This window comes from Spinacia oleracea, chromosome 4 (assembly GCF_020520425.1).
Source record: "Spinacia oleracea cultivar Varoflay chromosome 4, BTI_SOV_V1, whole genome shotgun sequence".
Taxonomy (NCBI): domain Eukaryota; kingdom Viridiplantae; phylum Streptophyta; class Magnoliopsida; order Caryophyllales; family Amaranthaceae; genus Spinacia; species Spinacia oleracea.
In genome coordinates this window covers 153,602,783-153,619,660 of record NC_079490.1, presented here as the reverse complement: position 1 = coordinate 153,619,660, position 16,878 = coordinate 153,602,783, and the positions used below count along the sequence as shown (strand labels likewise).

The window sequence follows — 16,878 nt, the reverse complement described above, 5'->3', positions numbered from 1 at the left end:
GGAGAAGTTGAACGGGAAAAACTTCCTTGACTGGCAAAGGAACTTGCAAATAGTTCTTATGCAGGAAGAAAAGGAGTATGTCCTAGATGAGGCGATGCCCGAAGCTGCAGGCGACGGGGTCACTCAGGCAGCCCTCAATCGTTGGATTGATGCCAACAAGGATGTGAAATGTCTAATGCTCGCCACCGTGAGTGCGGATCTGCAGAAAACGTTCATCAACTCAGATGCTTTCACAATCATCAGTGAGTTGAAGAACATGTTCCAAGATCTGGCTCGAGTCGAAAGATTCGAGACTCATAGGCAAATTCTTGAGACCAAACTTAAGAAAGGCGAGCCCGTAAGTCCACATGTTCTCAAAATGATTGGACTCATTGAGAATATGAGTCGGCTGGATCAGCAATTTTCTCAGGAAATGGCTATAGACACCATCCTCCATTCTCTTCATAGCGGGTATGATCAGTTCAAACTGAACTACAGTATGAATAGTCTGGACAAAACGCTCACTGAGCTTCACGGTATGCTGAAGACCGCTGAAAAGACGCTCAAAAGTGATAAGCAGGATGTGCTTATGGTGCGTGGGGGCAAGTTCAAGAAATCTGGAAAGAAGAGGAATGCTAAGAAAGGTGGCAACAAGGCCAGCCCAACTAAGCAAACTGGCGCCAAATCTGCAAAGAGGAAGGTCAGTCAACCCACTTCTGAATCCGAATGCTTCTACTGCAAGAAGAAGGGGCATTGGAAGAGAGATTGCTTGAAGCTAAAGGAAGATCAGAAGAACGGAACAGTCGTTCCATCTTCAGGTATTTTCGTTATAGACTGTATACTTGCTAATTCAACTTCTTGGGTATTAGATACAGGTTGTGGCTCACACTTATGTTCCAATCCACAGGGACTAAGAAGAAGTAGAAAGTTAAGCAAGGGTGAAGTCGACCTACGAGTGGGAAATGGAGCACGGATTGCTGCATTAGCTGTAGGAACTTACTATTTATCGTTGCCCTCCGGGCTAGTTTTGGAACTGGAAGAATGTTTCCATGTTCCAAGTCTTACTAAAAACATCATTTCAGTTTCTTGCTTAGATGCTAAGGGATTTTCCTTTTTAATAAAAGACAATAGTTGTTCGTTTTATTTTAAAGAGATGTTTTATGGATCTGCTAGATTAGTCAATGGACTTTATTTATTAGATCACGACAAACAAGTATATAACATAAATACCAAAAAGGCCAAAAAGAATGATTCAGATCTCACCTATCTGTGGCATTGTCGATTAGGCCATATAAACTTGAAACGCTTAGAAAGACTTCAAAAGGAAGGAATTCTAGAACCATTTGACTTAGAGGATTATGGTAAATGCGAATCATGTTTACTTGGCAAAATGACAAAGCAACCTTTCTCTAAAGTTGGAGAAAGAGCAAATGAACTATTGGGTTTAATCCATACAGATGTATGTGGACCAATGAGTACAAATGCTAGAGGTGGTTTCAGCTACTTTATCACTTTCACTGATGACTTCAGTAGGTATGGTTATGTCTACCTAATGAAGCATAAGTCTGAATCCTTTGACAAATTCAAGGAATTTCAGAGTGAAGTAGAGAATCAATTAGGCAAGAAGATTAAGGCACTGCGGTCTGATAGAGGCGGTGAATATCTGAGCTATGAATTTGATGACCATCTGAAAGAATGTGGAATTCTATCAGAGTTGACTCCTCCTGGAACACCACAATGGAACGGTGTGTCGGAACGGAGGAACAGAACCTTGCTAGACATGGTCAGGTCAATGATGGGTCAAGCCGAACTTCCATTAGAATTTTGGGGACATGCACTAAATACAGCTGCACTCACTATAAATAGAGCTCCGTCTAAAGCTGTCGAAAAGACTCCATACGAATTATGGTTTGGAAAGCCTCCAAATGTGTCTTTTCTTAAGATTTGGGGATGTGAAGTATACGTCAAACGATTAATTTCAGACAAACTTCATCCAAAATCTGACAAATGTATCCTTGTGGGCTATCCAAAGGAAACAAAGGGGTATTACTTCTACAATACATCTGAGAACAAAGTGTTTGTTGCTCGAGATGGTGTCTTTTTGGAGAAGGATCACATTTCCAAAATGACAAGTGGGAGAAAAGTAGACCTCGAAGAAATTCGAGTCGAACAACAAACTCTAGAGAATGCTCAAGATGACATTCAGGATGAAACTCAGAGATCTTTAGAAGAATCTGGTGAGAATCATGGTCAATCTAGAAATGTTACCCCGCGTAGATCGCAAAGATATAGATCTCAACCGGAAAGGTACTTAGGTATTTTGACGAACGAGAGCTATGACGTTCTATTACTTGAAAGTGATGAACCTGCGACTTACAAACAAGCTATGACGAGCCCTAGCTCCAAGCAATGGCAAGAAGCCATGCAATCTGAATTAGACTCCATGTCTGAAAACCAAGTATGGGATTTGGTCGATTTGCCAGATGACTACCAAGCCATTGGAAGCAAATGGGTTTTCAAACTGAAAAAGGACAAGGATGGGAAACTTGAAGTTTTCAAAGCTAGATTGGTTGCAAAAGGTTACAGGCAAGTCCACGGTGTGGATTACGATGAAACCTTTTCACCAGTTGCAATGCTAAAGTCTATTCGGATAATGTTAGCAATCGCTGCATATTACGATTACGAAATATGGCAGATGGATGTCAAAACTGCTTTCTTAAACGGCGTTTTAACGGAAACTGTGTTTATGACACAGCTAAACACAGCCTGAAGGTTTTGAGGATCCAAAGAATGCTAAAAAGGTATGCAAGCTAAAGAAGTCAATCTACGGATTGAAGCAGGCATCCAGGAGCTGAAATATACGTTTTGATGAAGCAGTCAGTGACTTTGGTTTCATCAAGAACGCAGACGAATCTTGTGTATACAAGAAGGTCAGTGGGAGCAAAATTGCTTTCCTATTATTATATGTCGACGACATATTGCTTATCGGAAATGACATTCCTATGTTGAACTCTGTCAAGATTTGGCTTGGGAAATGTTTTTCGATGAAGGATCTAGGAGAAGCACAGTACATATTGGGCATCAAGATTTACAGAGATAGATCTAAAAGGATGATTGGACTTAGTCAAAGCACTTATATCAATAAGGTGCTTGATAGGTTCAAGATGGCGGACTCCAAGCGAGGCTACCTACCCATGTCTCATGGAATGACTCTAAGCAAGACTCAGTGCCCAAAAACACTTGATGAGCGTAGACGAATGAATGGGATTCCATATGCATCATTGATTGGTTCAATAATGTATGCTATGATATGTACACGCCCGGATGTTGCGTACGCACTCAGTGCTACGAGCAGATACCAGTCAGACCCAGGAGAGGCGCATTGGACTGCTGCCAAGAATATTCTGAAGTACCTGAAAAGGCACAAAGATGACTTCCTGGTCTATGGTGGAGATGATGAATTAATTGTTAAAGGCTATACGGACGCAAGTTTCCAAACCGACAAAGATGATTTCAGATCACAGTCTGGGTTTGTCTTCTGCCTCAACGGAGGAGCAGTAAGCTGGAAAAGTGCTAAGCAAAGCACCATTGCGGATTCTACAACTGAAGCGGAGTACATTGCTGCACATGAAGCAGCAAAGGAAGCTATATGGCTAAGGAAGTTCATAGGTGAACTTGGTGTAGTCCCCTCCATTAAAGGACCAATAGCCCTGTATTGTGACAATAACGGAGCTATTGCACAGGCAAAAGAGCCTAGACACCACCAGAGAGTCAAGCATGTACTTCGTAGATTTCACCTTCTACGAGAATTCGTTGAAAGAAAAGAAGTCGAGATAAGCAAAATTGGAACTGATGACAACATATCAGATCCATTAACTAAACCTCTGCCGCAGGCGAAGCACAACTCGCACACTGCAGCTATGGGAATCAAGCATATTGGAGAATGGCTTTGATGTCTCTATTTAATGTTTTAAAGTTTTAGAGTTTAAATCTTTGTAAAACATTATTGGTTAATCATTCACAATAAATGAAAAGAATTCATTTTTCCATTTAATTTGTGGTTTATTAAATGATGAGTCCCTTCAATTTGACGATATATTCAAGATAGACTGTCAGGACCAGTCCTGTGACTAAGAAATGTCTATCAAGTGAACTTGAATGTCAAAGGATGAAAATGGTCCCTAGTCGGAGTTTTCTATAAAATTGGACGCATAGAAAACGTTAGACGATTAGAATGCAAGATGACTAGTAGTTCTGTTTCTTGAACTATGTGGACATGGCAATGTTATAATCATTTGCATAGATACTTACTTTGGGAAGACTAGTATCGGACAAGACCTATGAAACTTTACTGTAAGAGATGAAAATCTGTCATAAGTAAATTTCATTAAATTATTAGACACTAAATCCTCAATACCTGAGTGATTTGAGATTACTTGTTTGAGAACTGGTTGCTTTGACGTTGACCAACCGTCGCACCGTAAAAGGAGGCTATAAAAGCAACGCTCAGGTAATCACCTATCAAACGAAGTCTAATCTCAAGATCGCAAGATTGGGATTGTCCTCCCATAAATCGGGATGAGATGCTTAAAAGTTGTACAAGGCCACTCGGAGAGCTAGAAACTGTGAAATGCATGGCCGTGCTCGGATGAATCATAGGCTATGATTATCTGTTTATTTGATCAGTTGAACTCTGAAACCGAGGAACACCTCTGGACATAATAAGGATGACAACTCTTACCTTATGTTCAAGAGCAAGCATCGAGCGACAAAGGAATTAGGAAATGCACACTTGTCCCTAAGGACAAGTGGGAGACTGAAGGAAATAATGCCCTTGGTCCAAGTATGCATTCTATGTTAAGTCTAATAAATGCGGTTCAGTATTAATTAACAAGTTAATAATTCAGTGAGATCAAGTGAGCTGAATGCCTAGCTAGAGGCCGCTTCAGTTCAAGTGGAATTAATGATATTAATCCATAGCTTACTCTTGACTGAACCCGTAGGGTCACACAAATAGTACGTAAACGGATCAAGTATTTAATGGCATTAAATACTCTATCTATGGATATTTGGAATCGACGGATCTTGGTTTCAGTGGGAGCTGAGATCGTCACAGGCAAGAAATGAATACTCCGGAAACGATGATATTGCCGGAAACGGAAATATGGATCGTATCGGAAATATAAATATTATCCAAGTCGTAGATGTTGCCGGAAACGGAAACATGGTACGTATCGGAAAATATTATCGGAAATGGAAATATTACCAGAATCGGAAATATTACCGGAAACGGAAATATTGTCAGAATCGGAAATATTACCGGAATCGGAAAATAATTCCGGAAACGGAAATATTAAATATTTGTTCGAAACGGAAATTAATTCCGGAATCGGAAATATTAAAAATTGTTCGTATCGGAAATGAATTCCGGAATCGGAAATTTAATCGGAAGCGTATCGTACGAATAAGCATCGGACGAGGCCTGCCGGACGAGGGCCCAGCACGAAGCCAGGCCATCGCCCAGCAAGCCAAGCGCGCCACACAAACAGCCACGCCAGGCCCAGCGCAAGGCCAGGCCCAGCAGGCCGTGGCAGCGCGCACAGCGCGCGCAGCGCGCGCGGATGCTTGCGTGGGCTTGTGGCTCGCGCAGGCCTCACTGCGTGGGCTGCTGCTCGCACGCACGCATGGGCGGCCCATCGAGGCTGCCGTGTGTGTGTGCGTAAGTGTTTGTGTTCGTGCACGTTTCCTAAAACGTGCAGAGTTCGGTTAATGATTAAATTCCTAATTCTATTTGATAAATTAATTAAATTAGAGTTCTTGTAGGATTCTAGGTTTAATTAATTTGTATCTGAATAGGATTCCAATTCCCTTTCCATAACCCTATAAATATGTGGCCTGGGTTCACAATTTATAACGAGTTTCAAAGTATTCAAAGTGAGTTTTTGAGAGAAAAATTCAGCCACACATCTTGCTCAAAAGTGCCGAAAATTCTAGTACCTTAAGGGCGATTCTAGTTGGTCAATCTTAAGGCGGATCCGGACGTGCTGTGGACTATCTACGGAGGGACGACACTTGGAGTCCTAAAGACTTGTTCTTGCTCGGTTCGGGCGCAGCTAGGGAGGGCACGCAACAAAGAGTATGCATCTAAATTATGCTATATGATTATGTGTAAATAATATGTAATCCTGGGTTAATGGTTGTTTCCGCATGATTTATGTAATATCATATGTATCATAACCTAACATAAGGACCCCCTGCAACAATGCGGTTCTTGTCCTCAATACAATCAAATCTAATGATAAAGTACCCTTCATCATGGAAAAACACTTGAGGAGTAGCAACCTCACTCCACACAGCAGCCATAAATCTCCTTACAGAGGCCAATGTTGGTGATTCTCCAACAACATACATAACTAGTGAAGCCTGCCATTTATCCACCATAGTGGCAAGCTCTGATTGCTGCAGTTGCGCTACTTTTTTCCCATCTTTAACCAAATGTGTCACAAATTCCAGGGGAGCTCCTTTGGAGGCAAGCTTAGCCACAGCAAATAGATTCACCCATGGTTCCTTAACAGTTCCCCCCTCCTTAGGTACCTGAGTCAAAACACTAGGAGAAGCTTGATGCTTCAATGGTTGACCAATAACACCCACATAACCAGGGTTTCGAAAAACAGAGTCCGTACGACTTTGTGGAATCAAACTCCCCTCCCCAGTGAGCCCCAACGACTGATTCAAAGCAATAATGGTGTGATGAAGAGCTTTAGGAATCATACCAGCCGATGAGTGCACTAGATTGGAGTAAATAAGTTCTTCGTTCTCAAAGTTCGTCGCACTATTTGCAGCAGCTGGGTTCGATTTTTGGCCCCCTTCTGGAATCAAAAGAGTCTCATTTCTAGGTTTAGAGTGAGTGGAATCGTCCTCCGAAGCCATTGGTGAAGTTACAATCAAGCTAGCCTTCTTCTTCTTCGCCATTAGTGAAGGTGGCGCACGTTAGTAAGCACCCTTAACGTACACCCTCTCAGCTTGGGAGAGAAGAAAACTTTACTCTAAAATATTCAATTACGTAACTACATACTGTTTCTTAGTATTTATTAAAGATTTTCTCTAAAATTTCATCTTTGAGACAAGTCTTTAAACTATGAAAAATAATGGCTAATCAACATTGAATATACGGATCATGCATAGTGGGCCTGTCATGGCTTATGAAGCCCATCAATGTAAAATCCATGCTTAAAGTTTTCTACGGAGTTTAAACTTGTTGCTTGTTGCCCGGCCTAATCCGTTACCATTTGGAGCTGCTGCGTTTTTAACAAAAAGCCCAAGAAGGGAAACTGCTACATAAATAAATGGTTCTACATAAATAAATTGGATAGGCCAAGTCAACTCAAGTGCTACATAAATAAATTCAAACTAGTTTGTGCCGGGTATAACTATAGTTTGTAGAATATGAAGTAAATTTTGATTATTCCCTTTTAAGTTTTTCGTTGTGTTTACATTAATTTCTAATGTTTTGTTTTCTATTTTCAATTTGTCATAATATATAGTTAATTTGTTGAATACTTACAGTTAAACTATTGTTTCCTTATGGGTTTCATTATGTTGATGATTTGACTTTCCGTATGATGTTGATTTTGCTATGTTTTAGAAAAAACTAAATTTATATTATTTTCTAACATAGCCGGTAAACAAGAGTAAATTGAGGTTTGGAGGCCTTTTATTCTGCTCAACTCCTTTAATAATATTGATTTACTTTATTTTTCATAACAAAAATATCTTGTTTTAATTTTGTCAATGACAAGCTACTAATGATAATAATAAAATTGTGTTGGACTAAACTAGTTTATGTATTACATTTAATTAGGGTATTCCATCCGACAATGCAGAGCTACTAAGCTTTAAGACCTTAGTTGAATCCGTTACTTGTTGGTTTTTTAACAGCGGATGATTATTTCTGAACTGGAATACTCTGTTCATTCCTAAAAAAGTTGGTAGGATCAACCAAAGTCTTGACCTTGACTAATCTATCAAAGTTCCCCATGAAATACTGCCTCCCATAAACTTCCCCTTGTTGGTAAGTCCAATTATGACTAACACCAATATCAATATCCCTATAATTAAGGTAAGCACCCCTTGGATTTTTAGAAACATAGGGTGTCATAAAAGTATGAAGCTCCCTAATTAGTCCCAAATGCTTGTCATTAGCCGCTGTCCCTGGTTCTTTCCAACTGTCAGAGTACTGAATCTTGTAAAAACTTCCTTTCCTATGAGGCATTGGCGTATCTGTTGCCGGAATTTCGTTCATCCTTCCACCATAAGAGTTGAATACCATCCCAACTTGTTCCAATGTAATCAACTTCTGCCACATTAGATTCAATCCTGCCGTTGTGATCGGTGTTGTTACGTAATCCGACTTTCTCTTGTTATAATTAGCTGTGAATGTCCTGTTTAACAGGACTTCAGGTTTAGTTGTGTTGTCGAAATTCGCCCAATACAAAGCTGAATTTATCCAGCTCATTTCTAAACAATCTTCCTTCTTAAGACCAAGTTCAGGAAATTTAGTGCTTAGCAGAGAGAATAAATCTTTGGAATTACCTAAATAAAGGGCAATAAAAGTGGCTCTGCCTGTTTTTTTATTCTTAATGATAGGGTCATTTACTGGCTGTATTAATAACCTGATAAACAAATTATAGTCAATATCTTGCATAAGTGTCTGCCACTTATAAACCAATTCAGTAGCATTATCAGAAAGATAACGCTCAATGTTAAAAACAGTTACGGTTTCCGGTACCGGGACAAGATTAAAGGTGAAGGAAACAACAACGGCGAAACTAGCACCACCACCACCTCGTATAGCCCAAAACAAGTCATCCCCCATGGTTTTCCGGTTTAGAATCTTACCCTGTGCATCAACAACTGTTGCGTCGATAATATGGTCTACAGATAACCCATACTTTCTGATCATGTTACCATAACCACCACCGCTAATATGACCTCCTACACCTACTGTAGGACACACCCCAGCCGGAAATCCAAAGGTGTTAGTTTTTTCATGTATCCTATAATATAATTCCCCTAAAGTTGAACCTGCCTCAACATAGGCGGTTCCTGCTTTAGGGTCTACATCAATGCGCCTTAAGTTTTGCATGTCGAGGATGATGAATGGATGTTCCGAGGTGTAGGATAACCCATCGTAGTCGTGGCCGCCGCTACGGATTTTAACTTGGTGGCCGAGGTTGCGAGCGCAAATGACCGCCGCCGATACTTGCGACGGGTTCAAAGGGGTGATAATAAGTTGTGGTTTTGGTGTTGTTGGTAATGTGAATCTAAGGTTTCGAATGTAAGCTAGTAACACAGAATTGAAGTTCGGGGTTTGTGCAGAATACAGAATTGTGGAGATGTTTGCTGGTGAGATTGTTTGATTTTGTAGGCATTTGGAGAAGGCATCATATGTTTGATCCAAACATAATGTTTTTGAAAAAGTAGAGAACAGGATTAGAACAAACCAGGGAAATAGAAAGTATTTGATATTTGTGCCCATTTTTTGTTTTCAACTTTTCTGTACAAAAAAAGTATGTTACATCTTATGAGTATATATATTGTTACAAAAAAAAACTAAAAAAAATAAAAATGAATGGGTATGGTTTATTTTTCCTATTATTTCTCAATTTCTTTTAATATTATTAATAACAATCCTTAATTTACTCCTTATCATTAAAGATGATATAAACATAAATTTGTAATTGTCAAGTTTAGCTACCTATTTCTGTATGTAATTCCTCTTTAAGATTGACTTTTTACGTTATGAATTGATTTTAGCATGTTTTGAAAAATCTTCAAACTTTAATGCATGGTTTTGTAAAGATATCAACCATTTGGTCTGGTCTAACGACTTTACAAACTTAGATTTGACTTATCTTGTTTCAATGTGTCGTCTTAATCATAAAATATACACATATAATTATAAAAATATCTTTATTATGTACGGGAACAACTGTTGTATGTCGATTATACTCTTACTAACCTATTAAATTCCAACAAAAATATAAAATCCTTTCATTTATCTAAGACTTTTGTTTCATTAAAATTATAAAATTCATATAAAATGTTATGTATGTACTGGTATTGCGTAAATAAACACTAGTAAGCATATAAACATACCTGTTTAATTAGGGACGAAAGGGCACAATATAATAGATCTGAATTCGTTAGGTTTGAGCAGTTGAATAGTCAAATGATAAGAAACGAGAAAAAGTGGAGAAAAATATGATACTGGAGTTTGAAAATGAAAGGACAAATTAGATGACAAAGAGCTAGATGGGATAATTCTTAGAGAAGAGTATCATTATTCAATGTTGAAAGAATTACAATGAAAGATGGTGAATTGTATATATATCAACCCTTAGTATATCTGGAATAATCTTAATCGATCGTTTTGGTTAGTTGATTGACATCTTATCTAATAGCGGAATAGTCTTAATCGATCGATTTGGTCAGTTGATTGATATTTGGTTTTATTCAAAGGATCAAGGGACTCATATATGCTAACTGCCTAAGTATTCATTACATATATTTGATATTTATCAATGAATTAATTTGATTATCCAAAAATATATTTTAATGTTTTCAACACAAAATAACATTGACAGACTTAAATGACATCATATCCAAGTGACGTAAGTCTTTGGACTTAGGTGTTCGGAAGTCGGAACGCGTTGAGAGCCAATTTTCATAAATCAAGTGAGTATTTTCTCATATTATAAGATTTTTTCAACTTTTTTATAGGGATATTTTCTCATATTATAAGAATTTTTCAATTTTTTTTATAGGGATATTTTCTCATATAAGATGATCTTCTCTGATATTGTACTGTACTGTGATATTCATATATCTACCTTGATCATTGCCTCTTTAATTTGTTGGGTTGATCCTTTCTTCTCTTTATTGATTATCTACTATTTCTTTTGATTATTGTCTATCTTCATTGACCCTATCTTTGCTCCTAAACGCAACATATGCATACTCGATTGCTCTCTAACACAATCTGACTACGGAGTACTTCATAACATGTACATTTATTGAAATTGAAACACAAAAACTGAAGACAATGGGGCCGAAAATAATCTTATTTGTAGAGATATTTAACTATATTAGGCCCAACAAGACCCAAAGGTGTTGAAAACATAAACAGAAAATAGCATTAAAGTATATTTTGTGTTTTACAATATCACAAATTCTTATTTACATGGGGTGTACGATAAATATTGTACACCGAAGTTAAAGTTGATGTAAAATGCTTATAAGTTACCCTTATATATGTAAAAGTTATCTACTTTTTAGTAATAAAAATTTTAATAAAATTAATCATTTAACACTTAAAAATGTTTATTTATTAAAAAAATAAAAGTTAGAGAAAACTGAGTTAAAGTTAGAAAAAACTGGGTAAAAGTTATGTTGGTGCACAATAAATTTATTTTACACCTTGTGCATGCAAGACCTGTCGTTACAATATAGAGAAAACATATCTTCTAAAAAAATTTAGTTGATTAAAAAATAGTTTATGGGGCAATACTATACAAATTTCAATCAAAGAATCGACTAATTATAGAAATAATAATAAAAAAGGCCTGAAGTCTATATCGAAGATAGATAAACCTAATGCATCGATAGAAAAAGTCTCTTGAATAGAGAGAACGAATACAATGTGAATAATATAATCAATAAACGAAAAGGTTATATGTACCCTCAGGGTACCAAATAATATTGTACCCTGACACATGATTGGCCCAAATTTTTGGTGAGTAGCGCCAATGTGGAAGAAAATGAGGAGGGGAAATTTGGGGGAATTGCGCCTTTTTCACTCTTCTTCCCCTTGGCGCCAATTGCCGTTCCATAAAAAAAATTTTAAAAAAATTAAAAAAATTGAAATTAATTATTTTCTGACACAATTATTGAAGGAAATAATGCCCTTGGTCCAAGTATGCATTCAATGTTAAGTCTAATAAATGCGGTTCAGTATTAATTAACAAGTTAATAATTCAGTGAGATCAAGTGAGCTGAATGCCTAGCTAGAGGCCGCTTCAGTTCAAGTGGAATTAATAATATTAATCCACAGCTTACTCTTGACTGAACCCGTAGGGTCACACAAATAGTACGTAAACGGATCAAGTATTTAATGGCATTAAATACTCCATCTATGGATATTCGGAATCGACGGATCTTGGTTTCAGTGGGAGCTGAGATCGTCACAGGCAAGAAATGAATACTCCGGAAACGATGATATTGCCGGAAACGGAAATATGGATCGTATCGGAAATATAAATATTATCCAAGTCGTAGATGTTGCCGGAAACGGAAACATGGTACGTATCGGAAAATATTATCGGAAATGGAAATATTGCCGGAATCGGAAATATTGCCGGAAATGGAAATATTGTCAGAATCGGAAATATTATCGGAATCGGAAAATAATTCCGGAAACGGAAATATTAAATATTTGTTCGAAACGGAAATTGATTCCGGAATCGGAAATATTAAATATTGTTCGTATCGGAAATGAATTCCGGAATCGGGAATTTAATCGGAAGCGTATCGTACGAATTAGCATCGGACGAGGCCCGCTAGACGAAGGCCCAGCACGAAGCCAGGCCATCGCCCAGCGAGCCAACACGCACCATCGCGTGCCAAGCCTCGACCAGGCCCAGCGCAAGGCCAGGCCCAGCCAAGGCCTGGGGCGCGCGCGCGAGAGCACAACAGCAGTGGGCCGAGCGTTGTGCGCCTAGCGTGGGCCGCAAGGCTTGCGCGGGTGTACGGTGCTCGTGCAATGCTTGTGCGGGAATCCTAAAGCAATCGGGATTCGAAATATGATTAAATCCTAAAACTATTAGATAATGATTATTTAATTAGAGTCCTAGTAGGGTTATAATTAAATAAATTAGTATCCTAATAGGATTCCAAATCCTTTTCCATAACTCTATAAATAGGTGCCTAGGGTCACATATTTACATAGATTATTCAAGTATTCAAAGTGAGTTTTTGAGAGCAAAATTCAGTCATACATTTGCCTATAAAGTGCCGAAATAATAGTACCTTAAGGGCGATTCTAGTTGGTCAATCTTAAGGCGGATCCGGACGTGCTGTGGACTATCTACGGAGGGACGACACTTGGAGTCCTAAAGACTTGTTCTTGTTCGGTTCGGGCGCAGCTAGGGAAGGCACGCAACAAAGAGTATGCATCTAAACTAGGCTAAATGATTATGTGTAAATAATATGTTTTCCTGGCTTTATGGTTTTTCCGCATGATTTATGAATTGTCATATGTATCATAACCTAACAGTGGTATCACGAGCCTCTTATTATTTTCATAATCTAAATTTCATGAACATGGTTAAATATTACAAATTTGCAAGAATTAAAAGGGGTGATTAATTTTCGTAATTGTTAATTAATTGCAAATTGCGTTTATTTAATTATACGTACGCAGTTTTTCGGCAGTTTCTTCGTTACTCATCCAAATCGAGTGATTTTTGTGTCAATTCCGCATGTAAAAGGCATTCTAAAATTTTGACAAAAATAGTTATTTTCGGCCGAACCCAGAATTCTCAAATTCGAAGCCTAACTATGACTTTTCGAAGGTTTTAGTTTTTCGAATGCAAAATTTCGTAAATTTAAGATGTTAAATTAAATATTTGCGATTCTTGTTGATAAATCTTGAATTTTTGATTGACCTACTGTATATGTTTAATAAGTTTGAATGCCTAGCCTTGTTAATTATGCAATCTAATTTGTAATTATGATTAATTTGTTGAAAATTAGAATAATTTAGAATTAATTTGATTTTCATAATTAATTATAATTTAATTAGATACCTATGATGAAAAACCACCATAAAAATTGTAAATTTATGATAAATTTTAAATTTTTATGACCTAGGCTTGAATCCATGTTAATCGGAAATCAATTGAATAATAAATTTTCGATTTTTCGCCCTAAAATTATGAAATTAATATTATTTATTAATTTGTCATTAATTTTAAATATAAATTTTTTAAATTTTATGCGATTCGCTCATATAACTTGCACGCACAAAGCAATGGACGCTACGTGTTACCCTTAAGGGGTGTTGTATAGTGCGGGCATGAGACGACGAGCAAGGGAGCTCGTCGCCCATGCGGCACGAATGCAATGAGCAAGGCCATGGTGCACGAGCACAAGGCAGCAGTCCTGCCTTGTGTCGTGGGTTGTGAGCAATGGACGAATGGGCGAGGGCGAAATGTGTTCTTCACCCAAGGTGCATTAGTCTAATACCAAAGTTCAGATTAATTACGAACAATTAATTCAGTGAGATCATGTGATCGGAACAGCTAGCTGGAGCAATGCTTCCGATCAGTGAGTTCTAATCTATATTAGGCTCACATCTTAATCTTGACTGAACCTATAAGGTAACACCAATGACATGTAACAGATCACCGGATTAAATGAATCGAAAACTCATTTAATTGCTTTTCGGGAATTTGTTCGGGAAAACATAATTATGCGATATGACGTTGGATGGGAATCGTATATCGTATCGCGAATATTCGTAAGCTAGACGAAACAAATAATCGTATCGTACGACGGTGATTCGTCAAGTACGATACGATAAATAATAGCCGTAAGGTGTTGGTCGCGAATACGAGCCGCAACGAAGCTGTCGGCCCATCGAGCCAAGCGCGCATGCGCGCAATGCCCGACGAGCCAGCAGCTCGCGCGCATCGAGGAGCCAGCCCACAAGGCTGCTGTGTGCGTGCACTGAGTGCAGCGAGGCAGTAGGCAAAGCTGCGAGGCCCAAGGCCCACGGCTGCGATGCCCGCGTGCGCTGTGGGCTTCGGGTGTGCGTGTGTAACAAAATCGCAAAAACGGGCCTCGAAGTATGAGTTTTTGGGCGTTTTTGTTAATTAACGAATTAAATTAACAATTTCGGAAAGTATTTCAAATAATTGCACGACCTTAACTACTCGGAATTGATTGAAATTTTTCCCTACTGTTCTTAGGTATATTTTAAATTTATGACAAAATTTTCGGCCATAAATGTTAATTATAAACCCTAATTTTATTTTCCCTAAATTTGTAATTTTTAGATCGCAAATTGATTTTTAAAATAATTTAGATCTGGAAATTTGGTTAATTGGGAAAGGGAATATAATTTCATATAAAGTGGCAGTTTTCTAAATTATTGGATTAAAATTTTGATTAGATTCGTTAATTTTAATCGTCACTTAAACCAAATTGGTAAAAATCTGAAATTTAAATGTTTAGAACGATTTAAAATTTTGGATTCGATTCTAAAAAATATTTGAATTTTTGTTGACATTGTTCGTTCGTTATAATCTAATTTAAACTTTTAAATTAAATTACAATAATACAGAACGATACGCATATCGTATTTCAAAAATTTACAAGAATACAAAACGATACGCAGATCGTATTTTCTGTCCTATTTTGGGCCATACTAGTCACTTGCCTGTAACAAAATATCATATATATTCCATACACGCATATAATATCAAAATATTTGAGACACAAATTATTTACTTATTAACTATTAATAAGCAAATAACATTTCCAAAATAATTATAAAAACTTAAACAATTTAAGTTTAATATTACTTAGGAAACTTTAATATTTTTATTCAATTACTATTTAAATATGGCTAGAATAATCTCATGAATCAAGAATTTGCATTTAAAGAAACATATTAATTTATGCTCAACTTAGAAAATCATATTCCAAAAAAGAATATTTCCAAAATTACAAAAACTGATTTTAAGGAAACTTATTCAATTTATAAAGGTTGATTTAGGGAACTTTTCCAATTTTAGAACATACGGAGTATTAAGGAGGAAAATCTGATTTTCCATTTAAAAGGAAACTGTCACTCTGATTTCAATTCCCCCCCCCCCCCTTTTTTCTTTTTTTTTAATTGTTTAAAGCAGCAGCAAACCACGACTTCACCAAGTATGCTGGCCAGCAACCACCAGGGCCACCGGCCAGCATCCACTAACGCCGGTCATCTTCCACAGGCATAACCCAGTCACGCCCGCCGATCCGACCACCAGAATAATCCGGCAGCCCGACCGACCAGCGAGCCAGGCTAACCAGCGAGTCCATCGTAACTGCCGCGAACCAGGCACAACAGCAGCGTCAATATGCCGCCTAGCTGTCGCCCGTCGCCATTCCTTCTGCTGCCGGAAGGCCGCCCTAATTCTCCCTCCACCGTGGCTCCACCGTCGCAGGTGGTGCCACCCAGCCATGGTGGGCAATTTCATTTAAATTTGTGCAACAATTACTCAATTTTAAACTATTTTTTAAACAACGTTTGTTTAAAGATTAAGGAATTTAATTAGGTTTAAATTCTTAAGTAGGGGAAAGTAGCCGAGTATGTGTGGCGTAGTCCTCACATGCATAGGTGATGAAAAACATTGGAAGCGAGTGCTACATCAGTAGACTCGTGGTAAGCGGGCTTGACCGTAGTTCGGCGGGATAGACCCGTTAAAGCGGCTTGGCCGTAAAGCGAGTGCTACAAAAGTAGACTCGTAGAGGCGGGATAGACCCGTAATTAGGGACATGTCCTAGTTAAAGTCTTGCAAGCGTATGCTTATCAGGAGGGTGACGACCCCCACCGTATAGAGACATCTGGTCGTGCTGACCCCTCTCTATTCGTGTTCACTTTTCCCAGTTGCAAACTAATATGTTAAATAATTATCTCTTTTCGCATTGAGTTATGAAATTATATCGAACATGTATTGTGAGTTGGAATGGTGTTTGTGAGTTTGTTATGTAGCAAAGTAATACGACTTTGAAAACTTTGTGAAAGTGAGTTTCGTATTAAACTTTGAATAAATATATATTATGAGGAAATGA

General features: G+C 37.9%; 1 protein-coding gene across 1 annotated transcript; it reads right to left on the bottom strand.

The window, feature by feature from the left end:
* Positions 1-7,675: 7,675 nt before the first annotated feature.
* Positions 7,676-9,543, bottom strand: LOC110784648 (berberine bridge enzyme-like 21). Its single transcript, XM_021989106.2, has one exon. It carries the CDS (start codon positions 9,515-9,517, stop codon positions 7,925-7,927), a length of 1,593 nt encoding a protein of 530 aa, XP_021844798.1. The 5' UTR covers positions 9,518-9,543; the 3' UTR covers positions 7,676-7,924.
* Positions 9,544-16,878: the final 7,335 nt, after the last annotated feature.

Excerpts from the sequence above, each read along its gene's own strand:
- LOC110784648 (XM_021989106.2), bottom strand. The coding sequence starts at position 9,517 with ATGGGCACAAATATCAAATACTTTCTATTTCCCTGGTTTGTTCTAATC.